The sequence below is a fragment of the Podarcis cretensis genome (genome assembly GCF_951804945.1).
Source record: "Podarcis cretensis genome assembly, chromosome: 13".
In the NCBI taxonomy this organism is placed as follows: domain Eukaryota; kingdom Metazoa; phylum Chordata; class Lepidosauria; order Squamata; family Lacertidae; genus Podarcis; species Podarcis cretensis.
In genome coordinates this window covers 26952431-26979248 of record NC_137182.1, presented here as the reverse complement: position 1 = coordinate 26979248, position 26818 = coordinate 26952431, and the positions used below count along the sequence as shown (strand labels likewise).

Here is a 26818-nt window from a genome sequence, read left to right as displayed (position 1 = left end):
GCTATGAAGAAGAATAACTCCATGACATTTTAAATTTATTTGTATTCTTTAAAGAAGTAGGGGCCAAGAGAAGAGGACAAACTATTTGCGTTCATATTAAATAAAATTAGAATTGGTTTGGGTGACAACATGTAAATGGCAAAAAGGGGGGAAATAGATTCAAGGCTCCCAAAGTATATCAGTGAATGAAGAACAGGGTTCTTTCTCTTAGAAAGCTGGACTTCTGTGGGGTTTCTTTCCTACGTGTAAGTGCTTCTTTTCTTCAAAGTGCTGACCTCAAGCTTGCCGTTTGATTTCACCAGTATGTGTGGCAACCACTTGTCCATCCACACTCTCCTGAATGATTTTTGTTAGATGTTGGCTGGGAGATCCATATCCTGGAACAAATATGGGGATACATTATTATGCAAGAAGCGAGGCATGCTCTATTACATAGATAAAGATGTTTGGGACTGAGGGACTACCCAACTGAACTATCAGAATTGTTATAGTAAAGGTAAAGGGACCCCTGACCATTAGGTCCAGTCGTGACCGACTCTGGGGTTGCGGCGCTCATCTTGCTTTATTGGCCAAGGGAGCCAGCGTACAGCTTCCGGGTCATGTGACCAGCATGACTAAGCCGCTTCTTGTAAACCACAGCAGCGCATGGAAATGCTGTTTACCTTCCCGCCAGAGCGGTACCTATTTATCTACTTGCATTTTGACGTGCTTTTGAACTGCTAGGTGGGCAGGAGCAGGGACCGAGCAACGGGAGCTCACCCCATCGTGGGGATTCGAACCACCGACCTTCTGATCGGCAAGTCCTAGGCTCTGTGGTTTAACCCACAGCGCCACCCGCGTCCGTTGCTATAGTACCGTCCTATAAATTTGACCTTGGTGCACAGGCTCCTGAATGCCTTGAGATATGAGAACAGGATGCAGAGTCATAGAATTGTAGAACTGGAGATATACCTAGGGTCATCTAATTCAACCTCCTACAATACAGGAATCACAGCTCAAGAATCCCTGACAGATGGCCATCCACCCTCAAATGAAGGACAGCTCAACACCTTCTGAGGGAGTCCATTCCATTCTCAAACAGCTCTTACCATCAGAAGCTGCCTTCTAATGTTTAGTCAGAATCTCCTTTCTTAAAGTTTGAATCCATTGATTCAGGGCCCGGCTCGCTCTATCTTCCATGTGACAGCCCTTCTGATATTGAACGTAGGGGCGAGGAACCTCAACCTCAGGGGCCGAATGCAGCGCTCCGTGCCACTTTATCTGGTCCTCAGAAGTCTCCCCAGGCCATGCCTTTCAATGGCTCTGCTTTTCACCTCCCAGTGTTTTGGCCTGACTGGGAATGTGTCCTTGAACTCTGGCAATGCCTCAGTAGAGGCCAGAGAAGGGCCGATCAATGCGCATAGAAATTAGCCTACCGTGTGAAGGCAACATTTGGTTTGCCCACTTTTGCCTCTGTCATGTGGCCCCTGGAAGGCTGTCCCACAGGGAATGTGGCCCTTGTGATGGAAAAGTTTCCCTTAACTTGAGGTAAGCATGACATTTACCTCATAAACATTTTGGCAGTGACCAAGCCAAGACATACTGTCAGGGACTCAGCGGGAGCGCAGGGAGGAGAGGAGATGGAGAGCGAGGGGGAGCAATCCGAGGGCAGCGTAGGAGAAGATGACAGCAGCCCGATAGATTCCATGAGCCTCTCCAGCGAATCGGAAGATTCACAGAAGGGAGCGCCGATGGGCAGGGCAAGGGGGGACCCAAGGGGGACACCCCAGAAGCAAGGGGCCAGCGGGGACTCCCAGAGCAGCAGTTGGAAATCAGGACCAGCTTCCCCACCAGAGCATAGTGGGGGGGAGGAGTCCCAGGTATCAGAGCCCACATATGCACCACCAGCGAGAGAAGATGAGTCAGGGTTGGCCACGCCTCCATCGGAGAGCGAGGGAACGGTCAAGAGGAAAGTTGCAGGCTGGGCGCGCGCGCCAAGTTCAAATGTACAGGCAAGCGGCACAGAAGGTAGCCCGGATAGGGAACCAGGTCCTAAAGCCCGCCGGAAGGAGGGGGAAGAATCATCAGGGTCAGCGTCAGAGGAGTCCAGAAAGGATGAAACCCTAGCGGGCAGGAGGGCCCAGAGGAGAAAGGAACTTAGGAAGAGGTGGAGCAAAGCGAGAGTGTTAAACTGGTGTGGAAGGGGCGGAGACTCAGACGGGACTTCGCCGGTCTAAGGTCGAGACGTAGAGCTGCGCGCTGCGGCTTTAAAATGGAAACTGAACCTCAATAAAGACTTTTGTACATAACTACAGCCTAGCGTTGGTCCTCTGTGAGCTGGGACCTGGAGGCAGCTCTGACACATACGCAGAGCAGAAGGCTGAATTCTGAGGAAATTATTCTTCCTTCACACTGTTGCTGTTGCGATCCCACTCTCTAGTTTTGTGAAAAACTTTGCTCCTCATGAAGGAGGTGTTTCTGTTTCTGCCTCTTTTGTGGAGTTGTGGGCAAACTTTGTAAACCTCTTGAGGGGTGTGGGGTTCGGCTTATCTTATTAAATGTAAGAGATGGCCGGGAGGGGATATATCTCCCTCCACTTCACTCCTTTTAAATCCCCACAGTGAAACGTCTGTTCACAATGGACCTACATTTAATAATAATAATAATAATAATAATAATAATAATAATAATAATAGTTTTGTCTGCCAATCTGACTGGGTTGCTCCAGCCACTCTGGGCAGCTTCCAACAAAATATAAAAACACCAAACATTAAAAAAACTTCCCTATACAGGGCTGCCTTCAGATGTCTTCTAAAAGTCATAGAGTTGTTAATCTGTTTGACATCTGATGGACAGGTGTTCCACAGGACTGGCGCCATTTTGAATCTTACTTCACGTTATGGTGCTTAACAAGAAGCCTTTTGTGAATGCAACTCCTGTGAGCTGGAGCATCCACACAGAGCATTCACAGCCAGATGTTGCTCACCTCTGGATCCAGCAAGGATGTGGAACCCTTTTGACCCTCATAAGGAATCATTCAGTGGCTGCATGCCAGATGTAGGTGGAGCAATGGATGTGACCCTTACAGGACACAACTTCCCAGCCATGCATACCCCTCACCCCCCACCCTTCATTTAGAGGATGAGCATGCCGCTCATGTTTTTGAGATAGAAATTCTCCACAGAAATCCACCCAGATGCAAACATAAACAAAACACATAAAGAATATTGGGGCTTTCCCAACAATTATCAAGACTTTTACCTCTAGAGCTTGAAGTGGAGCCCGTCATTCTGCGAAATGGCAAAAAAAAGGCAGCATAAATTAATATGCACAATGCAAATACCCATACGACTCTATTTCTATTTCTTAATTAGTGTTAGGGGGTGGGCACTGTACACAGCCAGGTGTCCCCCCTCTTCTTTCTGTGTCTGAGACTTTTAAGTTGTCCTTTTGCTAGTCTTTCACAATAAAATCCCGTTTCTGGAAAAGTTCTGATTGTGTCTCTGTTGCTCCCCCAAGTTCCTTACAAGGGCACTCTGCTACCTGGAACAAGTGATTCAAAGTGACTCATGCTGTGCTTATTTGCCTTCAGAAAATATGCTAGTCCCTGAGCCATACAGACACCAGCCTGTCTTCCAGAAGAATAGGGCCAGGGGGGAAAGTTCCCCTTGCACATTTGGGCTAAAATCTCCCATCATTTATGTTTCAGCTAGGGTTATCTTTTTGAATATGGAAATGTAATCTGCAGGTTTGTATGGAGACAGGTGACCCAAGCAAACATGGTCACATGTGCATTGCCTAGTGCAGTGGTTTTCAACCAGTGTGCCTGGGCACCCTGGGGTGCCTTGAATGATGGTTAGGGATGCCACCAATAACATTGGCCTCTGTCCCTTTTTCCTCCCCCCCTTCCTCTGATGCCCCCTCGTATCTCTGCTTCCCAAAGGCTTGCACAGCTGTTTGTTGCAGCAGCTGCGGCTACAATCTCCCCAGGCGAATGGTGCCTCTGGGGCTGGCCATGGGGTGCTGGTTGCCAGGAGCTGAGGCGGCTCAGAGACCAGGGATGGCTGTGGCGGCTGCCCAGAGGACTCCCAAGGAGAGGGGAGAGGAGGCTGAGGGAACACTCCACAAGGGAGACTGTTCAAAAAAGAGTGAGAGGCTGCCAGCTCTGCAGACAAGGAGTGACATAACTGGGCTCCTGAACTCTACAGGGGTACCACAGAAAGTCAAGGGAGCCATGGACTCAAAAAGGTTGAAAACCTCTGTAACTTTTGAGTAGGGAATTGCATATATGCTACCTTCTATCATGCATAGAGAGAGTTACCTTATCATGCATAGAGAGAGTTGCACATCTGAAGGGGTAATGTCCAGTGCATTGGGATTAAGTAAAGGTAAAGGGACCCCTGACCATTAGGTCCAGTCGTGGCTGACTCTGGGGTTGCAGCGCTCATCTTGCTTTATTGGCCGAGGGAGCCGGCATACAGCTTCCGGGTCATGTGGCCAACATGACTAAGCTGCTTCTGGTGAACCAGAGCAGTGCACGGAAACAGCGTTTACCTTCCCGCTGGAGCGGTACCTATTTTTCTCCTTCCACTTGATGTGCTTTCGAACTGCTAGGTGGGCAGGAACTGGGACCGAGCAACGGGAGCTCACCACGTCACGAGGATTCGAACCGCCAACCTTCTGATCAGCAAGTCCTAGGCTCTGTGGTTTAACCCACAGTGCCACCCGCGTCCCTTGCATTGGGATTACCTGCCATCTAAAAGCAGCCCTAAATGCCACATAAATGTATTTTTTTCCCAGGCATGTACCTGTATACAAGATGGGGCCTCAGTTTTCCTGTCATGCACTTTGTCTGCATAAAAACATACCAATTCTATGTAAATACCAGCCATAGATTTCTTCTTTCCTTTGCCTGACTCAATATTAACTTTCCCTCACCCATCAATCTTTCCATCCAGAAGCTCGCGGTAAGTCGCAATCTCCTTCTCCAGGCGGGTTTTGATTCCGAGGAGGACCTTGTATTGGTTATTTTGAGACCTGAGGTCGTTGCGGATCTGGCTGAGCTCTTCTTCACATCTGGAGATGACGTGTTGGATGCTCTGAAGCTGGAAGGCGTAGCGAGACTTAGTTTCATCCAAGGTGTTTTCGATGGCGAATTTCTGAAAAAGAGAGAGGGGGGGATCCAATGATATCATCTTCTGTAAAATATTTGTGGTGATTTAAAGAGAAACCACAGAAACTACTGTTATTTGTTTGAGGATTTGTAAATGATGGGCTCAGCCTAGCAGCAACTGCAGGATTCACATCTTTAACATGCCTATAGTCATATTAGATGGCTGTCAGGTTAAGCAATAACTACATTATCCATCATCTGTTGTCTTCTTTCTGCCCCCACTTCCCTACTGCCTAACTAAATTAAGAATGTAATTTGTTTAAGACAGGACTTTCATGTACGTCAGTAGTGCCATGGCTTAATTACTCTCCCTTTGTACCAAATATTGATCCTTGTGTGGGGAATATTTGTTTGTTTGTTTATTGCATTTTTAGCCCACCTTTCCCCATCCCTGGAACTCAACTGTGTCATACATGGTTTTCCTCCTTCTCATTTCATCTTCACAACAACATTGCCCCTCTAACTAGAACTTTGTTCTTGAGGGCTGCTGGAATGTAGAACCTAGGAAGCTGCCTTATACTGACCTTCCTACCTCAGTATTTCCTACACTGACAGGCAGCAGCTCTCCAGCATTCCAGGCAAGGGTCTCTTCTAGCCCGACATGGAGATGTCAGGAACAGAACCTGGGACCTTCTGTCGGCAAAGCAGTCGCTCTGCCACTGAACTATGGACCGCTCACTGTAATGACCGTTGTTCTCGTGATCAATGTCTGTTACATCCTCCTCTATCTTTGGCTAAGTTACCTTGTTCAGCTGCGTCTGCAGGTCGATTTCCAGGTTCTGCAGAGTGCGGTTCAGGTCAGAGATCTCCTTCCGGTTGTTCTGTAGTTCTTCCTGGCTGGGCGCATCTTCCATAGACTCACTGGTGACCTGTGGAACAAAAAAAGTAGCAACACATTTTGTTTGTGCTGTTGGAGACTCCGCTACTCTTGCACAGAAAGGGCCTATCTACAACAACATGTATGTTTATGGATTGTCCCATGCTGACAATTTGTGGGAGGAAAATATTAAGATCTGTAAAGCCTACTTTTTTTGGGGGGGGGGAGGTTGAATTAAAATTGTCAGATGATAATATTATCCTAAACCACATACCAACGTTATGTGCTTTGACAGCGGGTCAGTGCAAATGGATTCTTTGCGTCCTTACTTCTGCTAAAAGTCTGATATCGAAATGTTGGAAAGATAATACCATGGTCCCCTTTGAATGATAGATAGAAAGAAGATATGACTACTCTTGCAACATACAAACTGATTGCTTTTATAGGTAGATCGTGCATGGAAAAATATAATGATATTTGGAATGCATTTAGAAAAAAGCAGAATGACTTGTTAATAAGTTTATACCTGTTAGGATAACCGCATTGTTTATATACCTATATATTGCATTGTACCACAGTTTCAAATAGTTTTCTCTATTTTTGTTTTGTGTTCAGTTTTCTCCACTTTTCCCCATTTCATTTCTCTACTGAAAATGTTCAATAAAATATAAATATTTTTAAAAGTCTTTTGTTTGTGCTGTTGCCATGAACAGACTCGCCTGAGCCTGCTTGGAGCAACACACCCTTCTTATGGGTTCCTGTGAGCTCTCACTGGGAATCCTTCCTCTGACCTGTCTACATCAGGGGGTGGAGAACCTCAACCCTGGGGGCCGAATGCAGCCCTGTTTCTGGCCCTCGGGAACCTCCCTCGAGGGGTCAGCTCTCACTGTCCCTGCTTTGCAGCCTACTTTGCAGGGCAAAGTGTTTTGCCCTGGCTGGCATGTGTCCTTCAGCTCTAATAATGCTTCTTGCTTGCCGGATGGAAGGGTTTGTGAGTGAGTGTAGAAACTCACCTGCTGCACAAAGGTAGAATGGAGATTTGTTGCCCCACCCACTTCCGCCTCTGGCCCTGCCCACCATTTGCATGTGCCCCCCAGAAGGGAACAGGTCCTGCTCTAAGGTTTCACCATCCTTCCCCTGGAAGATTGCTGTATGACCTCCCCCAATCCAGGAAATGCTCTGTTTCCCCCCCAGAATAACTCTTCGGGAGATGGCATCAATTAGGCGCAGAGGCTGGCATGTCCTCACTTGCCAGCATGTGCCCAGGTAGGGAGGAAATCAGCTTTGTGGCTGGTTCTTTGAGGTTTGGGTGCTAGCAAAGCTGTCCATGCAGCAGTGAACGGCATTACCTCATATCGGGAGGTGGCGTTTCTTAAGTATTCACACCTAAGCAGGCACTTTGCCTGCCTGGAAGTCAGCTTATTCATAATCGCAGGGACAATGGGTATGGAAGAACTCCCTGGGGCACTGTCGATTCCTGGAATAGGATTAAGCCAGCATGCCCTCGTAGCACCCTGAAGCCAGTTCCTAATTTGTGGGTGGCCAAGGTATCAAATTGTAGCCCTAGTATCCCCAAAGGTGTGCCACCCCATCAAGCCGTGCCGTGACACCCACCGGGCTCTTGCCACTTGTGTAACTCTGTGGTGCGATGCCTCTATTTACTTGCATATAGTGAGGGAGCCGTCCCACTCCAAGAATGGCTGGTGGTGAGAAGTTCACCCTTTCCAAGGGCTCTGTTGTTCAAACAGAGCTTCCCCAGCCATTTTTACAGGTGCAGGTACTTCTCCCATTCAAGTCAATGCAGAAATTGTTCCACCACTGAGTTGGGGAGTTGTGTGTTGTCTCTCTTTGTGCTTCTCTCTCTCTCTCTCTCTCTCTCTCTCTCTCTCTCTCTCTCTGTTGTTTTCATGTTCTCTCTGTACATTTTCCCTTGGTGTGAAGAAAACATACACACACAAAAGATACATATGTGTACAGAAAGGGACATTGCATGCCCCCTACCAAATGGCAACCATTTTGTGGTCATGCCTAGCTCACAACACTTAAAAATACACATATGGGTCCAGGGTAGCCCAACAGGGCTTTCTCCATCTCCCTCATCTTAAAGATTACCTGCTGCTGGAACCAGGCATCAAGGCTTTGGCGGTTCTTTTCAATAATGGCTTCATAATCCGCTCTTATCCCTGCTAGGATCCTGGCCAGATCTTCTTGTGGAGCAGAATTCACCTTCACATTCACCTTGAAGTCCTTGGAAGCGCCGTGTGCTTGCATGTCCTGCACATGAAGGGTTAAAGATGGAGGTTAACGTAAGAGGAGCCCATGGGATGGCCACATTCCAATCTGTCCTCCCTCTTCTCTTTGGGTGAGAGGTGAGAATTATTTTAAGGATGATGTCCTTCCCTCTTGCTCTTTGCAAATCTCATATCTGAACTTTGTCTCTCTTCCAAGCAGTTTCACCTTCCCTGAAAGTCTCTAAAGAATGTGATTGCCGAATAAAATAGGGCACACTCCTGCTAGATGAGACCAAAGCCTAATCAGATCCTATTTCTTACAGTGGCTAACCTGATGCCTCGAGGAAGCCCACCAGCCGTGCATGAAGGCAACAGCCATTTCTTGTTGCTCTCCCTTTGGAGACAGCAACTGCTACAGGTGTGCCTCCAGTTCACTGAAATGAATACATGTCAACCCTGAGCAGGCCTACCTGCAGCAAACTTGGAAAATTACAAGGTGATGAAATGAGATGATGCCAGTTGCAAATCAGGTTCTTGGGGCAAAAATGCAAAACATACAAGGGAAGCCCCTTGGATTAGCAGAAGTTGTCAAAACAACTGGCAAGGAGGAAACACTGTATGTGGTCTGCTGGAGCTGGAATGAGCAAAACAAGGGGACATGGACAGAATCTAAGGCCAACAGAAATGGAATTGGCCCAAGCATGCCTTTCAAAGAGTCTGCACCCAAACACAGAGAATCATAAAATTGTAGATCTGGATGGGACCACTACCATCATCTTGTCCAACTCCCTGCCCAATGATAGGGCTGGAACCCACAACCCTGAGATGAGCCTCATGCTCACTGGGGCCTCCCTGGGTCTCTTAGAGGGTTTTCGAGGAAGAGATAGGGATGGGTCTTTATGGATCTATCAGGCATTTATGGATTTTTCCATGTGCATCCGACCCAACATTATGAGGGAGGGCTTTGTAAACTCTAAAAGATATTCCAGTGGTCCACTGAGCAGAGTTGCTGCTCCAGCCTCTCTGCTTTCCATGATTTTGTACAATCTTTTACTTGTATCCACACTGAACATATTGGGGTGCAGTTCAAGGGAAGGAGGAAATAGTAACAAAGGCCAGCTCTCAAAATTGGAGTGATGGGCCTGTATCCTTCCCGGTGGTCCCATTGCCAACAATGCACTGTCCCCTGTACGTGGCCTAAGAGAGGCTCAGCAGCTTCCAGGACAGATGATCATGTACAGTTAATTGAGATAAAGGTTAGAGGAGTTGCCATTGTTGGTTGGCAGATAAAAAGCTGAGATGACAAAGGAGAAGCAGGTAAGGTGGAGCTCAGGTGTTTCAGCACAGCTTACACCTGTATCTCTGGCTCCAATGCCCATCCATTAAAAAGTAATTAAGAAAACCCAGAATCTTAGCCCGGGGAGAGATCTCAGCAATTGTCTCTAGCCCAGGGAGACCAGTGCTGGTAGAACAGGATCCCTAAACCTCATTAGAAGCAGATGAGATTTCCCCATATTTGTCTTTTCAACAGGAGCTGACTTAGCTGTGCTCCAAGGGAAGAGAAAATTGGGCCAGGGCCTGGGTGTGAGAAAGCTCCCTTGTTATCTTGATTCTCCCCTCCTAGCTATTATAAAAAAACCTCCACCTGTATCTCATTCCCACTTATTTCAGGGATGGGGAACCGGTGGTTCATCAGAGGTTCCTGAACTCCAATTCCCATCAGTCCTAGACAGCATGGCCAGTGCTCAGGAGAGCTGGGAATTGAAGTTCCAAAACATCTGGAGAGCCACAGCTTCTCTAGGCTTGCTTTATTTCTTCCGCAGAAAATTTACACTGGTAATTTAATTTGTTATAGGTGTGTGCATGTGCTTGTTCCTGGAGAATCTGTACAATTGGTGATTTTAGGTGTCTGCTTGCTGGTTATTGTTTCTTTCCAGAACTGACATCCCGTCCTTTAACAGAGGTCTCCCGGCAACTTCAGATCAAAATATTCTTCCTCTTAAAGCTAGCTCATCACAGACAATTGTTTCCCTGTCCGTCTTAATATTTAACCAGCAAAGAAGTGCTGAAGTAAGGCACAGAGGTTGCCCCGCAGATCAAAATTCCTGTGACTCGGCAGCCCACTTTTTTGCATAAGAACAAATTAAGCAATGCGGAGGACAGACTGCAGGACTTGGTTCCCAAGAGAGAGAATTTAAATATTTTTGGCTAAGTATTGAAGGGAGGGGATGACATGGAGGTTTTGGGCTCAGCTGATGTCTGGACTGGGCAAGTCAAGGAGATCCTATTTAAGTTTATGGCCAAGCACTAAGCCCCTTTGTGTACATAAGGGAATCAACTATAGCGAAGTCTTTCATTAAGTATAGTTTCCTGTTTCACCCCAAACTGGAAACTGTGATTCACAACTTCAGAACCAGCCAAGATAATAAGACATCTTTCAACTCTGGCTTAATATCCAAAGCTACTGGTTGCTCCTATCTTGCCTTATTAATCTGATATATGACAATCAAATTTGCCTAGTAACTGGAGATGCCTGAGATGGTCCAAGGGTCTTGTATCAATCATGTGCTCTGCCACTGGGAAAGTGTTTGTGCAAGAAAATCTGGAGGGCTTCTTTAAAATAGGAGACAGAATATAGACAGCGAGCAGGGCAATCTCCCCCCACCCATTTTCTTAAATTTTAGTCCCCAAAAATAAGGGGCGTCTTATAAACGGGGATGTGTTATATACGGAAAAATACGGTAACTTGATTTTTTTGGGGGGAGGGGGATAGAATTCTTCTTCAAAACCTAAAACTGTTCTTTTTATCTAATATCAATAGTTTTACACACACCAAAATGTATCTGTACTTTGCCAAGTCTTGCTGCAAAAGCTATAAAGGTTCTGTGTAATTACCGCAGGAGCAGCTGAATGAAAACACATAATTACTCTGTAAACAACCTAATTATTAAACAAGCCAAACTGGTATGGTAAAGTTCCCTTCGTTGCAATATTGTTCTGTGGTTTACATAGTGACAGTGCCCTTGGGAAGCTAAGGGGAGGATGCTAAAACCAGCCAGTGTTCAGAGCACATGAAAACTGTGATGCTTTGTGCTGATTGCTTGGTTGCAGGGGACAACTGCAATACATTTTTGAAAAGGGGTTTCTGAACTAATGACACCAGCCAATGGAACACTAATGCATGTTGGTTAATCATGTTCTGCGTTTATAGAACTGTATCCCCTTTGATAGTTAACACTACAGAACTCTACCACTAGAAACGCTTTAAGGTTGTAATAGCTATATTTTACCTATTGTAGCAAAAATTAGATATTACTATCTACAAGGAAATACAAATCTATTTTAGTTTCTCACCCCCCCCACTGCCAATCTTTAGTTCAGTTTGTCCCGCTTTTGCAAACATTTTTATTTCAAAAATTCACATGAAAACATGTATGCACTTCTGTATTCTGTTCTCTTAGACCTTTTCACAAGCAATATCCCAGCATTAAAGGGACATTGAAGCTGGCTGGCAGGGATGGAACTATCTGTCGATTTTTTATCTCTTGTTTTCCTCATTTTTTTTTCAACATTAAATTCAGTTCTCCATGTTTCTGCAGTAATTTGAAATTTATTTATTTATTTAAAAAATACTAATGAAGATTCATCAGCATTTTGTTTCAAATTTCTCCAAATAAAAACTGTTTTGGTCTGCAGCTTTGACTAAGGTACTTTTTTTTGGGGGGGGGGGGAAGCAATTTCTCTTAATGCATTTTTATATGTTCACTTTCATCATTCATTTTTGCAAATGCTCTTTTGGTTGGAGAACTACATTGCAAAATTCACGAAGGCTGCATTTCAGTTCTTAAGCTGTTCCAGAAAGTGTGACTGCAACAAATTCAGCTTTAAATGTAAACTGAAGTGAATTTCTCTCCGATCTGTACTGGTTAAGGGAATCTTTCTGAAATATGCAACATCCTTTGTGCTTTTGTAATCTCAGTAATGGACCAAGGGATAGCTGTGCCAATCTATATATGTGTGTGTTCTACTGAAGAGGGTTAAGGAAGGTTAAAGTAGTTTGAGAGGGCTTCTGGGCCCAGCCAGAGATGCTTTCACCCAGTGTAGGCTGTTGTGCCCATGAAAGGACAGACTTGGCTGTGGTAAAATGTAGCTTGGTCACATAATGTCTGCACTACTGAAATGCGCTTTATGTGGGGCTGCCTTTGAAAGAGTGTTCGGAAACTTCAGCTCCTTCAAAGTACAGCAGCTAGGCTATAATCTGGAACTGGACATTGGAGTATGTTGCACTATTGCTGAAACAGCCTCCCTGGTTCCAGGCCCAATTGGCTTCCAGGCCCAATTGAAAGTATTGGTTATCGCCTTTAAACCTATATACCGTTTTGGGACAGTTGACTGACAGAACATATTTCTAATGGCTGCAGTCAAAGATTGGATTCCCTGCCCAGAGAAGACCACCTCACTTCTTCCCTAATTATATTTTTGGAAGGAATTCGGTTGTTAGCGATGTTAGTGAATTTGGGTATTTTTCCTGTTGTTCTAGCCTTTTTATGGTGGAATGGCCCTTTACTGTATTTTTACTGTATTTGGTGTGGGATATCAATATTTTAAAGAGAGAAATGCATGCTCGAAAGTTAAAATGGAAATAAAGTATGTGAGTTTTGTGCAAAACAAGCTCCACTCACACTACCCAACAGATAGTGCTAATGTCGTCCACAATCTCCTGTTTGAATTCAATATGATTATGATATGGCTTATCAAAAACTCAGCTTTCAAGTGGAGAATGTGTCAAAGAGGATTCGATTCGGGGATTAGTTTTCTTCAAAAGCAATAAGAGTGCAATGAAATCCATGAAAGTCATCTTATGGCCTTATTTTAGCAGATCTGGAAATTTCCCCTACCTCCTCGTGTTCCTTCTTCTTGAGGATGTGATCTTCACGGAGCGCTTCGATCTCCATTTCCAGGTCTGTTATGATGATTGTCATGTTGTCAAGTTCCTTGCGAATGTTCTCAACATCATCCTGCACACTTTGCCTTAGGGCCTTTTCTGCCTCATATCTTAGCCAAGGAGAGCAAAGGAAAGCAGTTGAGGGGACTGGAGACACATGAGGACTGAGCATGCAGCTTTGAGGACTTCAGTTAGCCTACCTATTGGATGCCCTTTTCCGACTTCCATGCTCATACAATAAAAATATTGATTTGGAAAGGCACAATGGACATTTAAATCTAGTCTTCCATATTCACAAATTTCAGTGAAGCTGGATGCACCCATTACATAGATAACTGAGCAGCTCTTGAGTTTTCGATTGGTATTCGACAAAGATGGGCTCAAAGACTTGGTTCCTAAAACCAATTTTCGCTACGGGCCAAGTTACACATGGTGTTAATCAAGCCATGTACCCTGAGGGCAGGGTTTGTTGTGCAGAAACAGCCTGTGCAGGAGCTCCAATTTGGCCTGGAACACTGGAACACATGAAAGTTGGACCAAATGACTATTTGGGCCCTTTCCAACTCTGCAGTTCTGGGATTCAGCCCTTTGCTGCCCATTACAGTCATAATCTAGATGCACACACCTCACCAGGTCTGCAATTCGCACAGGAGGTGGGGAGGAAGCTTCCACTGGAGCAACTGGGATCTCCCCTCACCGTACAAATTGCAGACTGTGGCGGAGGGCATCTAGACCAGAACTACAACAAAAGGTGAAGCCTACAGATTCCCATGTCCCATTCCAAATTGAGTGCACACGCTTTCTGGCACTGGCTATTTCTGCAAGCGAAAAAAATTGCCATTGCCCTTCAGTTTCTCAATTTTGTTTTTCCCCACAGTCCCACTCAGATACTAGAAATGAGTGATTCTGGAAGGGTGGGGGAAACAGCTTAATGAGCAGAGGAAGGGGAAGTTGAAATAGGCAGCTTCCACTTCCCTTCCATGCACACTCACTAACCTTATCTTTTAGGTAAATCAGCAAATACATATTGAGTAAATACATGTCAGGTTTGATGCTGAATATACCCTCTTAAGAACATAAGATGAGCCTGGTGGATCAGGCCAAGGGTCCATACAGCCATAGGATCCCCTGAGGGATAGCTCAGTTGGTAGAGCACGAGACTCTTAATCTCAGGGTTGCTGGTTCCAGCCCCACATTGGGCAAAATACGGCTGCACTGCAGGGAGTTGGACTATATGATTCTCATGGTCCTTTCCAACTCTACCATTCTATGATTCAATAATAATAATAATAATAATAATAATAATAATAATAATAATAAATTATTTATATCTCACCCATCTGGCTGGGCTTCCCCAGCCACTCTGGGCGGCTTCCAACAAAATATTAAAATACATTCGTCTGTTAAACATTAAAAGCTTCCCTAAACAGGGCTGCCTTCAGATGTCTTCTAGTTGTTGTTCTTTTTGACAACTGGTAGGAGCGTGTTCCACAGGGCGGGCGCCACTACGGAGAAGATCAGGCCTGTTTTCATAGTGGCCAACCAGTTGCCCATAGGAAGCCCACATGAAGGACCTGAGAGGAGGAGGAGCAGCATCTCCCCACCTGTGAATCCTAGCGACTGCCTCTGATAGTGGAGGCTGAAGATAGCCATTGGAGCTAGTAGCCATTGATAGCACCAATCTCGTTTCAGGAGGCAGAGGAAATGGAAAGGAAACAAACTGCGGTGCCTACATAATTCCTGAGGTTTCCTCTACTATCCAGAAAAGACAACACACCTGCCTTGAGCTTTCAGCCTCAGCCAGGTATGTTATGTGGTGGCAGCCACAAATGAGTAAGAAGCAGTGGGGGAAGATAAGACCCCTTTCAACCCTACGCTCCATTCGAGATTGGCCTGCTAGCCAGCCTAGTTGCTGGCCATGGACCTAGTAAGTAAAGGTAAAGGTAAAGGTACCCCTGCCCGTATGGGCCAGTCTTGACAGACTCTAGGGTTGTGCGCTCATCTCACTCTATAGGCCGGGAGCCAGCGCTGTCCGCAGACACTTCCGGGTCACGTGGCCAGCGTGACAAGCTGCATCTGGCGAGCCAGTGCAGCACACGGAAACGCCGTTTACCTTCCCGCTGGTAAGCGGTCCCTATTTATCTTCTTGCACCCGGGGGTGCTTTCGAACTGCTAGGTTGGCAGGCGCTGGGACCGAATGACGGGAGCGCACCCCGCCACAGGGATTCGAACTGCTGACCATGCGATCGGCAAGTCCTAGGTGCTGAGGATTTACCCACAGCGCCACCCGCGTCCCTGACCTAGTAAGTAGGGCAACATAAATGGCATGACTCCAATGGTGATGATTTCAACCAGTCTTAACCTGCGATGCATCTAACATTACTGTTATTATTTATTTTATTTATTACATTTATTAAATTACTTGGGGAACAGGTCAGCTTTATTGCACCCAAACGACCAGGTTGTGAAGAATCAAGGCCAAATTCTATGTCCTTTGCCCATCTCTGTTTCCATGAATAGGTGAGGAGTTGAAGGAATAACTTACTTGAGCCTAAAGTCCTCAGTGGCCATTTTAGCATTGTCAATCTGCAGCACGATGCTCGCATTGGCAACCCGTTTAGTCTCAATCTGTAAATGAGAAAGAAAGAATTCATCTCATGGCAAATGTGGAATGAAAAGCTCAATATCTGGGGGGGGGGGGTTGGCAGTTGTTGTGATTTGTTGGTAGGGATGAACAGATGGATGGATTTCTCAATTTGGGTTTCTCTCTCTGCCTCATTTTTCCAACCTAAAGTGCAGTTCATGACATTTATGCATCAGTTTCCTTTTTAAAAAAATGTCCTCACAAAAACTGGTCAGTATTTCAGTATATTTATTTAGTATATAATGTGCAAGTATTTTTTTGCAAGCAATGTTCTCTGACATAATGCCTTTTATTGAGCTGCACCTATTACTTGCAAACATCTGAAATATTCTAACTTTGTTAAGGTTCATATTTTTAATGCAACTTTTCTGAAGCAAATTCACATTCACATTGTTACTCTGAAATATGTAAATCAAATGTCAAAAAGGGAAACGTTTATACCTGCCAGTATCTCTTGATCATTTTGGTTTTGGCCATTTTCAGTTCTGAATTCCCAGCTACCAAATACCAATGGTTGTTACTTACCTACCAGATGCTATTGGACACTATATCTAATGCATGTGATTTACCCAACGCAACCTGATGTTAACGATTGTCTGCCGACCATTAAATGCCATCAAATTATCAGGTACAAGCTATTTTCAAAGAGTTTCCGGAGGATCCCAGAAGTCTTTGGTAGCTTATCAGATGTTCAACAACAAAAGCAGCAGCAGCAGCAGCTGAAAGGCAGTTTGCAAACCACAACTGATCTTCCTCTGTGATGCTCAAGCACTGATGAATGCTTTAGGTATGTTAAAGGACACACACCACCTGTTCACAGGAGAAGAGAAGGAAGGCCAACAGTGCCTTCTGTAAACTGAGTGTGTGCCCTGCAACAGGGTTTAGAGTCTTCTGTACAGCTGAGGGATTCTATGATAGTGTCAGGCATTAGAGGATCCAACCCCCGTGGTAGGTTGCCAGGAACTGATAAGACAAGGAAAGTTCTTACCTATGGCTTTTCATTCAATATTCACAGAGAGAGAGGCTTAGAAAGGAAGCCTCTTGGAATAATGGCGTTGCCCCAAGTAAATCTCCCCTCCCCTTCTCTCCCACTTCCTCATTCACCATCCCTTCTACGTGTGGCGCTGAGTCCTTTGCTTCTGAGCCCTTTGCTCTCCTACTTTTAAGGCTCACAAGGTTCTGGGAGATGGTGGGTCTGGAATTTTTTCTAGTGATAATGTGTCAGCCAGCTGCTCCAGCTCTGCCGCCTCATCCTCTCCCATAATTTCCCAACTCTCCCCCTCGTCTTCCTCTGAGCTGTGATCTCCCTCAAACCCCTGTTGTAATTCTGAACTGTCTGCTTCTTCCCTGGAAGGGTCAGGCTGGGGAGGCGGTCTCCACCATTCCTCCTCTGCCCAGTCCCTGACAGATAAACTCTTGATACCTGGGTGTCATGACCTGTAATCCAGGTGCCTGCCGTGAACCAGGAAGCACGTCAGAACCCACAGCACACAAACCTATGCTCGCCCCGTCTGCCACGGAACATGTTTCTGATGCACTTCAGCCTGATAAGTGCTGAGTCTGCATAAACACAGACTCAGACAGTTCTCAGACAGTCCCAGCCACAACGTATCTGTGCCATTGTGCTGTACTGGAAATATAGGCATCTCTCTCTTTTTAATGCAATTGTTTTGCACACTTAATGCAATTGCATTTGTTCATTTAATCCCATATTGAAGATTTCAGAAATAACTTTCCATTTTCTCACCTCCAAAGGGAAAATGATGTGAAGCAATTTAAAAACTATTTTTCTTTTCTCTCTGCAGCCTCCCCTCCCTCACCCATGAATAGAAGATTCATTTCTGTCTTTTTGCTAGCAAGCAGGGCCTCTCATTTTCTTATCAGTTCAGCAAAACATGCCAAGAGCTCACTGACCTTTGCAGACTAGGAACTTCAAAGCCCCAGAACAGTAACTCACACTAATTCGGACAACTTCATGTCAGCAGATAGCAGAAAAGCAACATTTTGTATGAGAGAAAAGAATAGCAAATTTCTAAACTTTGTTCACTGTTGCCATGGTATCACTAGTGGACAGGAGTGTGCTTTTTGTAAACGAATTAGAAGTGAGCATGAGGGGTCCACAAGTGGTCCACGTGTTCTGATATCCAGTCCTATTGCTGAAAGGGACCGTTCATGACCTAATCATGGTAAAGAGAATGTTATAAAAGTGTCTTGAATTTTGTGTCCCGAGCCCAGAATTTGGAGAATTCCTCTGGATCGTTTTATTCTTACTGCAGTCTGCAATAAAATCTGAACTCTTTCCACAAATGCTGCTGCTATTTGGCTAAAAAGGACTGGCATATTCTAGGACTGCCCCCCTTTGTAAAGTAACACTCTTATGGATCAAGGTTTAATGACCTGACTTGCCCCCCCCCTCCATTGAGAGCGAGGAGCTCTAGCAAGTGACCACATGAGCCTGAGGCTCCCTTGAAGCCTAGAGTTGAAGAGCAGAGGAAATGAACCCCCATTCCAATGGAAGCCTTGGGTCCATTTAGGCTCTGTGCTTTCAGGACACATAAAACCCCTCCACCACTGCGTTGGCACTGAGAATATTCAGTGCTTTTCTTCTCCTGTCCAACTCTTTGAACTAGGAGTGTCCTTCAGGCACAGAGACAGAGCAAGCCATTGTTCTTCTGGATCTCCCAGCTCAGACCTGGAAGAGGGAGGCCCCATCACTTTGTCTTGGAACCAAACTGGTACTCTAAGTTTCAGCTGCACTCGTAAGCCAGCAGCCTCTGTCTCCTCTTCATTTTTGAACTGTGAGCACCAGCAATTGTTTTCGGCCCCTGCACTTCATAGCTTCAAGCTCAGAGCTGGAGTGAGGAGCAAGATATTTCCCCATTACATCATGCTCTGTGTTTCAGAGTTGTAGCATAAAGTCAGAGAAAAGACCTCCATGCCTTCAGCCAGCAAGGCAAGCCAGGAATTGTTGACTGCTGTAACAGATATGACACAACACCCATCAGTGCTCAAAGTATGCCAGGAAGTTTGGAAACCACTGAATATTCCTGTACATAAGGAATATCCTTACTCCCGGTTCATGTATTGTTTTGGGAAGTGCAAATTACATCAGTTCACATTGAAATGTGAACCAGACCAATTTTCTTCTGTGTCCCTAGCTGCTGTGTCATTCTCTGCAAAACATACCTTTTTGGGAGATGTAGTTTTACCGTTGGAACCTGAGATACCCTTAATCTTTCTCTAAAGCATCACTAAGACAACCTCTCTAGCCTTTTCTTGAAAGACCTGAGTTGTATCACAGAACCAGGGGGATCCATGCCATGAATGTATTTGTTCAAGCGATGACAGGGAACATTCCTGGGCAAATAGTCTACTCCTCTGGGGTTGCCAGAAGAAGGAATGCAGAAGGCCATAAAGTTAGTTCACAAATGCAATTAACACTTTTTCACTCCAAGTTCTGATGCTTGTTGTTGTTGAACTGTAGAACAGGAAAAAGGCGGTTGCGGAAATCTTGGAATCAGTGACCTATATTTTCAGCATTCCTTGTTCTTCCTCTCCTTCCCAAAGTGCATGCAAGAAAGAATGCCGTAAGCACAGAGCCTACACAGCAAACACCTCCAGATGATTTCAGCAAGAGGGCAAAACCATATATTACAGGAGAACACACACATACATACAGGGATTTTAGCCAATCAGTTTGTACCTTGAGTGTAAACAAAACTCGTGCAGAGCCACACAAAAAGAAAACTTAGATGGTGGTGTGATAAGGTGCTGTTGAGACTACATCTTTCAAAACATCCCGGCTTTAGCTGAACTTATTCATGGTGCTTCAGAGAGAGCAGAGGGCATCCCTAAGAGCATATTGGGAGGAAAAGTCCTTAACAGCAGGGCAAAATGTATTGACAACATGGAAACCATCATCCTAGAACTGTGTCCTGAACCAGTGAGGTTCCTTGCTCCCCCATATGCCTATGTTTTCAGAATGAACTGTTTCCCCTCTGCTAGCCCATTAAACCTAACACAGGAAGGATATGGAGCAAAGTATAGGAGGGAGGCAGACTAATGCCAACCTTCTAGTTGGCTCACAGTTCTCTTGACTATGGAAGCAGACCCCAACACACTAGCAAAATCCACATTTACTCTATATGTGTGGGCGCCAAGATCTAATATGAACCTTTATCTTGGGCCAAGAAAATTATTTTTCCACTGGGTAGCAATCCAGTTCAAGCCAATAGAAGCTAGGGGAGAGTTTACTGGCAGAGCAAGGTAGTTTGAATCTGAAGTGAGGAAAAACGAGGAAGGGAGATTGCATTAGGCCCTCATTTGTTGGCTGTAGTCTTTGTTCTGCCCTCAGCATGCTTCGGTAACCCTCTAAACCAAGTCTGAGGAAAGCCATTCGGGGGCTGAGAAGATCGGTGGCTGAAGAGTGGTTGGTCAAGTTCAGGTTGGCTTCTTGCTTTAGATGGGGAAGTCAACTTTGCAGCCCTCCAGATAATACTGGGCCACAACTCCCATCAGCCTCAGCCAGCATGGCCAATAACAGTCAAGAATGATGGGAGTTGTAGTTCAACAACCTCTGAAGGCCACCACATTGGCTACCTCTAGCTATAAATCATGCCAGCTCTAATCCCACATGAGCCAGCACAGAGGCTGTCACCATGCAGAAAGCGTTACTTAGCATACAGCAGTACAGTTAGGCAGTTTTATTTTTAATTGTTATTTTTGTTTTATGAATCACTTCCCATGAACCACCTGGGCTGTGATCCTATGAGGGTCTGTCTTTTAGGTGCTCGAGTGTTTTACTTCAAAATGTGGTAAGATAGGCCTTGCTGCTCATTCTGCTGAGAGGGGCCCTGCTGGATGCCATTTGGCAGAGCTCTCTGTGGCAGCCTCTCCCAAAGATTATGGGAGGTACAAATTACCCTCATTCAGAACCGGAACGCTCTTCAAGAGCTAGAGCACACCGTTGTGAAAAGCCTGCCTTCTTGCCTTATATAGCAACATGGAGTTAAAAGTCATTAATAGGATTAGTCACAGGGATTATTGCCTAGTTAAATGGGCATTATTATGAGCCCCAATTAACATCCCACTTAGGCATGAAGACATGTGAGCACGAAGGCAGCTTCAGTTGACGCTTAATGTGGAAATCTTGGTGAGAACCAGAAATTCTCTTTCATTATCGGGAAATTACATATTTGCTGAGAGGGTGGGCTGTTTGTAAGATTTTCCTGCACAGCTGGCCTCATGTGTACTCAGAGACACTATAGCAGCTCCGTCCTCTTAAGATTGACCCAAAACAATTTGCTGCCTTAGGTAAGAGACAAAATGTTGGGCTCGCCTATTCCATGTATGGAACTGGACCAGACTGGCTGTTGCATCTTACTTCTGCGCAGGTGATGGGCCAGCATCTTTCACTAAAATTAAGGCTGGGAAAGGGGGTGCAGGGCAGTCCCTATGGCACACAGAACTGTGACCTCCAATACCCCATCCCCACTACCCAGTCTCCATATCTGCCACCTGAGGCAGCTGCCTTACTTTGCTTACTGGTAGGGCTGGCCCAGCATCCTCCTACATTACAGGAAGTCAGGGCAGTCAGACCTGCTGAAGGAACCTTCCAAAATGAGGTTGTTTATGGGGATGGGTATATCTCTTGCTACCCAGCTTGCTATGAGCTGCAAAGTACTTGCACCACTGTGTCTCTGTAAATGCGCTGAAAACAATGTGGCGGGCAATATAAAGGTAAAGGTAAAGGTACCCCTGCCCGTACGGGCCAGTCTTGACAGACTCTGGGGTTGTGCGCCCATCTCACTTAAGAGGCCAGGGGCCAGCGCTGTCCTGAGACACTTCCGGGTCACGTGGCCAGCGTGACATCGCTGCTCTGGCAAGCCAGAGCCGCACACGGAAACGCCATTTACCTTCCCGCTGGTAAGCGGTCCCTATTTATCTACTTGCACCCGGAGGTGCTTTCGAACTGCTAGGTTGGCAGGCGCTGGGACCGAGCAGCGGGAGCGCACCCCGCCGCAGGGATTCGAACCGCCGACCTTTTGATCGGCAAGCCCTAGGCGCTGAAGCTTTAACCCACAGCGCCACCTGCGTCCCGGCGGGCAATATAGAGCACCCAAAATCCCTGCCTGCCAAGTTTACAGTATATAGGTCAAACCAAAAGGGCCAGTAATGGTTTTACTTATTTTTAATAACATTTCAACTACAATAGTTGCTGAGCAGTGTACATAGGTACAATGTAAAATGACCAGTTAAAACTATAAAATCAAACTTCTGTTATAATGCCTACTGGAACAACAACAACAACAATAACAACTTCAACAGGCACCAGAAGTTCAGTAAGGAAGGGGCCTGCCTGACTTACACCGGACGGGAGCTCCACAAAATTGGGCCCCCAATACAGAATGCATAGCCCCTTATGGATATGAGCTGTGCATCCAAGACATGGGGGGGCCACCAACAGTGACTCCCCCGAAAGCCTCCAGGATTGGGCAGGGATGTAAGGGATTAGGCAGTCCTTGAAGTATCCTGGACCAAAATAGTTAAGGAACTTGTAGCTTAATGCAAGAACCTTGAACGCAGCCTGGTAGCATATGGGAAACCAGGTGAAACTTCTGAGCACCAGAGTTGCATGAGAGACTGTCCCGATCAGCAGTCTGGCTGCAGCATTTTGCATGAGCTGTTTGATCCCTACCAGGCTCAAAGGTAACCCCACGGTGAGCACACTGCAGTAATTGGGACTTGAGTTTATTGCGGCTGATGATACGTTGCCCAACTGGCAGTATGAAATGGCACAGTCGGGATAGGGCTATATCTTTAACCCTGGAAAGCTCAGGCATACTATCGGAGACAACATATGCCTTGCAACCTTTCTGAGCTCTCGGCAGCAATTCACCCAGTTCACGCCTCCAGCTGTTTACTACTGTCTTTTTCCTCCATACATATCTTCAAAAGGCCAAGCAGTGAACGAGAAGCGGCTCTGAAACAAATATAGGTGGCGAGAGGAGACACAGACAAAAAAGTTCTGCAGAGTTGCTATATCCTAGGTGCATTCCCTTTGTGTAATGACCTTCAGGCTGCAGATGGGAGCTCCACTGAGAGAATGTCACCCCCAGGCCACATCCACACCATATATTTAAAACACTCTGATACCACTTTAAATAGTCATGTCTTCCCCCCAAAGAATTCTGGGAGCTGTAGTTTGCTAATGGTGCTGAGGGTTTCTACGAAGCCCCTATTCCCGTCACTGAGCTACAACAGCCAGAATGGTTTTGACAAGCTACCCCTTTTCCCAAGGGAACTCTGGGAATTGTTACTCTGTGAGGTGAATAGAGGGTTTCCGCACAACTCTGAGCACCCTTAACAAACAACAGCTCCCAGAATTCTTTGGGGGAAGCCAAGACTGTTTAAAGTGGTGCTTTAAATGTATGGGGTAGCCCAAGATGCCTATGCATAGAAAGCCTGCATGTCAAGGGGAGTTGGGTGGAAGTTCTCACTTGCACACCACCTCATTTGTTATGTTTCTTTTTATAAATGAAATTCAGTTATGAGACCCCCTGCCTCTGGTTTGAAGTGGTATAGTCCAGACTCAGGGCTATCTCCAGCTACTGTTTCTGAGAGTTAGGCCAAGGTTACTGCAAGGGGATGAATGAGGAGAGAACTGTAAAGCAGCAAACATCTTTACAAACGGGAATAACTAGCAAATTAATTTTCTTCAGCAGTGCTCTTTACTTTGGCTTTTGACACTTGAGGGGTATATTTCTAGGGCCCACCTCATTTATGTGATTCCAAGTTGTTTTAAACAGTTTTTTAATACAGTGGTATCTCTGGTTACATACGCTTCAGGTTACAGACTCCGCTAACCCAGAAATAGTACTTCAGGATGAAAACAGAAATCGTGCTCCGGCGGCACAGCAGCAGCAGGAGGCCCCATTAGCTAAAGTAGTGCTTTAGGTTAAGAACAGTTTCAGGTTAAGTACAGACCTCCGGAACGAATTAAATACTTAACCTGAGGTACCACTGTATTGTGTTTTAAAGTTGTAACCTGCCCTGGGAACTTAGGGTGAAGAATGGTTAACTAATCAATGACGATGACAACAACAACAACAACATTGCTTGCTAACAGTGGAGAATAGGCTGTAGCTCTGCAGCAGAGCATCTGCTTTGCATGCAAAAGATCCCGGTTCGATCCCTGGTACACCTGGAAAAGATTCCTTGTCTGAAAGACTGGAGGGTTGCTACCAGTCAGTGTAGACAACACTAAGCTATAGGGACCAATGGTCCAAGTCAGTATAACACAGATTGCTATGTAAAGAAATGCTGCCCAGTCTCAGCTGCTCGCTGCTCAAGAGATCCCTCTAAGTCATACTCAGAACAGGCACATTCATCCGAATGGGTCTACTTGTGATGTCAGTGGGATGTCATCTGATGCCTTAAACTCACTGGGTGACTCGTCCCTGGATTCCCATCCATATCTTATTGGAGCATGTCATCCTTTTCAGCTTGTTCAAGGGCTAACCCACTATTTAGAAAGGTGTCTAGGCTTCACTGCTGAAGCTAGCATCCTGGCATATTCTGACAGGGACACTGCGCTCTTGCAGGAGATGTAGGTTAACTAAAAATTATGCTTGATAATATATACATGAGATGCATGTATATAGAAATAGCTGGCATCATTTCAGTCGTGGTGTATCTGAGAAGCAAGAGCGAAGTGCAACATTCTGTCTAGAATTCAAATCGTGTTCTGTGCACATTGGAAGCGCAGTGAGTAGTTTGAGTCTGAAATGTTAACCCTAACCTTAACCTCCCCACTCCACCCCAAATCAAATTTACCTTCTTTAATATAATAAAAACTTATAGGGTAACACAATTCTTAATTTAAAATCCAAAGATTAGTATTAAGCATTAACACACCAAATTCAACAAATTGTGCTGCCAAGCCCATAAATTCCACATCATCCACAACTGCAATGTGATAAAAAATATAGAAATATGAACATTTCCCCCCTGAGCAAAACGGTAGTTAGGAGAATTTGCTTGAGAATGTGTGCGCTTGAAAATATATATATTTCAGGGTTGCCTCCCCTTCCTCTTCACCCTTTCCTACCCTTGGAACCCACACCTTTCCTTGAGGACAGCTCTTAAGCAAACACCCAACAGAAGCAACCATTTCAGATATTTATATTGCTGAGCTGAACGAGTACTTGAATTCCCCCATGGAGGAATGTAAGCCAGTCTGCGCCTCCTCAGACTTACCTTCTCGTGCATGTCTGAGATGTTTTCTTCGTAATCCTTGAAGTCGTGCTTGGTGCCCTGAGACTTCTTCTTGTGCCAGTCCCGGATGCAGCCCTCCAGCTGAGTGTTGGCCTCTTCCAAAGAACGCACCTTCTCCAGGTATGAGGCCAAGCGGTCGTTCAGGTCCTGCATCATCTGCTTCTCGTTCCTTCCCATGAAGATGTCCCCATGGCTCCCGCCGAAGCCCCCCCAGCCTGCCCCGGCATCAGAGGCCAGCCAGGTGGGTGCTCCAAAGGACATGGGGACAGGTAGACAGCCATTTCCTCCGTGCAGAGTGCCAGCTCTGTAGGGATCTCCGATGTGTGAGAAGCTACACCCTGAAGCACCCCTGAGAGATCCAGAAGAGAAGTGGTAGAAGCCTTGGCTGGAGTTCATTCTGACATCTACTAGGAACCGAAATCAACACGCAAACACTCCCTCTCTTTCCTGGCAGCGTCTGAGAAGTGCCTCAGCCCTCGCTAAGTGCTTTTAAGCCTTTCCTTGTGGGAGTTCCCTCATGTTAAACAACTATGCCAACAAGGATTGTGTCATCATCACAAAACATGCATTTCCTCTTGGTCAATTCCAAAACCCTGATTAACCGGCAAATGTGATTGTCATTCTCTGGAACGCCGGTGACATACCAAAGGTGCTTCTCTTTTCTTCCCCTGTCCCTTCCCTCCTCCTCTCTTCCCTTTTATTTTGCTTTTTGCATGATATCAGTGAGGTGTGGCCACCCAAGGGAGGGGTGGAGCTGAACTGAGAGAGCCCCGGCCTCTGCTTCAGGTTTCTTTCAATCACATGGCTCGGTTTGTTTTGTTCAGCTGTTTGCAGCAGCAAGAAAAACTGCCTGAATTACACATGCAAAAACACTGAAGGCCAGAAAAGGGGTTAGGCTCCGGGGCTCTCTGCGTGCCATTTCTGAACCAACTTTTATCGTGGTTTTGGGGGCGTTTTTTAAATCAACTTTAAAAATCAAATTTAAAAATCAACTTGCGACTCCCCTGAGCACATGGACTGTTTTATAAAACCTCTTAAAAAATGGAAGGTTCAACAAATCTCTTAGGAACTTAAGAAAAAGTTATTGAGACCCGTTCAGGGACTCTAGGTCAACCACAGCCTCTCTAGGGATGGACAGTTCCACCCATTTTGGCCTCTCTTGATGTTTATCATTTTCCAATCTTAAGGTCAGTCTTCTGCATTTCCCTATTACAATTTATTCTTTTTAAATAAATTGTTGCTATGTAGGTGCACATTTCCCTAATATACCCAATCTTATGCTTTCCCCCGCTTTTTATATGCATTTTCCCCAATATGCATTTTTTTGTAGATTGCCTCGGTTCCGCTGCTGAGTCTGTTCTCCTAACGTTTTGCCAAAATCAGGAGCATTCACTGCACGGTGGAGCTGGCCTCAGTACCACCATTGCTGCTGCTTGCCTCAATGGTGTGGCTGTGGGGACACATCATCAGGAGTGCTAGATTGTTTCAGCTGGTGCCCCCATGTGGTCCTGACCTCACTGCTGCCCTGCCTCATCCCTGCAGCATCCAGGTGAGCAGCAGAGAGATGGGTGTCAGAAGAGCGGTTCCACAGATCCACCATACCACACCAGCTGCTGCCGGCCAATATCTGTTTCCTTGCAGTCTCCACCAACTGGCTCATGTGAGGAGCAGAGAAGACGTCTGCACCATCTTGGACATGGATGGTTCCCTTTACAGTGGTGCCTCGCAAGACGAAATTAATTCGTTCCACGAG

General features: G+C 45.8%; 1 protein-coding gene and 1 long non-coding RNA gene across 2 annotated transcripts in view; one reads left to right on the top strand and one right to left on the bottom strand.

Moving 5' to 3' along the window:
* LOC307200378 overlaps window positions 1-26818 on the top strand; it is a 557860-nt gene that overhangs the window by 277087 nt on the left and 253955 nt on the right. The gene's annotated exons all lie outside the window — the stretch shown is intronic.
* KRT23 (keratin 23) lies at window positions 19-25747 on the bottom strand. The gene is made up of 8 exons (XM_079948839.1): window positions 25048-25747; window positions 15691-15773; window positions 13099-13255; window positions 8082-8243; window positions 5896-6021; window positions 4918-5138; window positions 3241-3269; window positions 19-377 (listed from the first exon to the last, which is right to left on the bottom strand). Exons 1-8 carry the CDS (start codon window positions 25459-25461, stop codon window positions 277-279), a joined length of 1293 nt encoding a protein of 430 aa, XP_079804965.1. The 5' UTR covers window positions 25462-25747; the 3' UTR covers window positions 19-276.

Coding starts and splice junctions, on each gene's coding strand:
- KRT23 (XM_079948839.1), bottom strand. CDS start 25,461: ATGAACTCCAGCCAAGGCTTCTACCACTTCTCTTCTGGATCTCTCAGG. Junction 15,774..25,047: donor TCTCAGACATGCACGAGAAG/GTAAGTCTGAGG, acceptor TCTCATTTACAG/ATTGAGACTAAACGGGTTGC. Junction 6,022..8,081: donor ATGCCTGGTTCCAGCAGCAG/GTAATCTTTAAG, acceptor TTTGTTCCACAG/GTCACCAGTGAGTCTATGGA.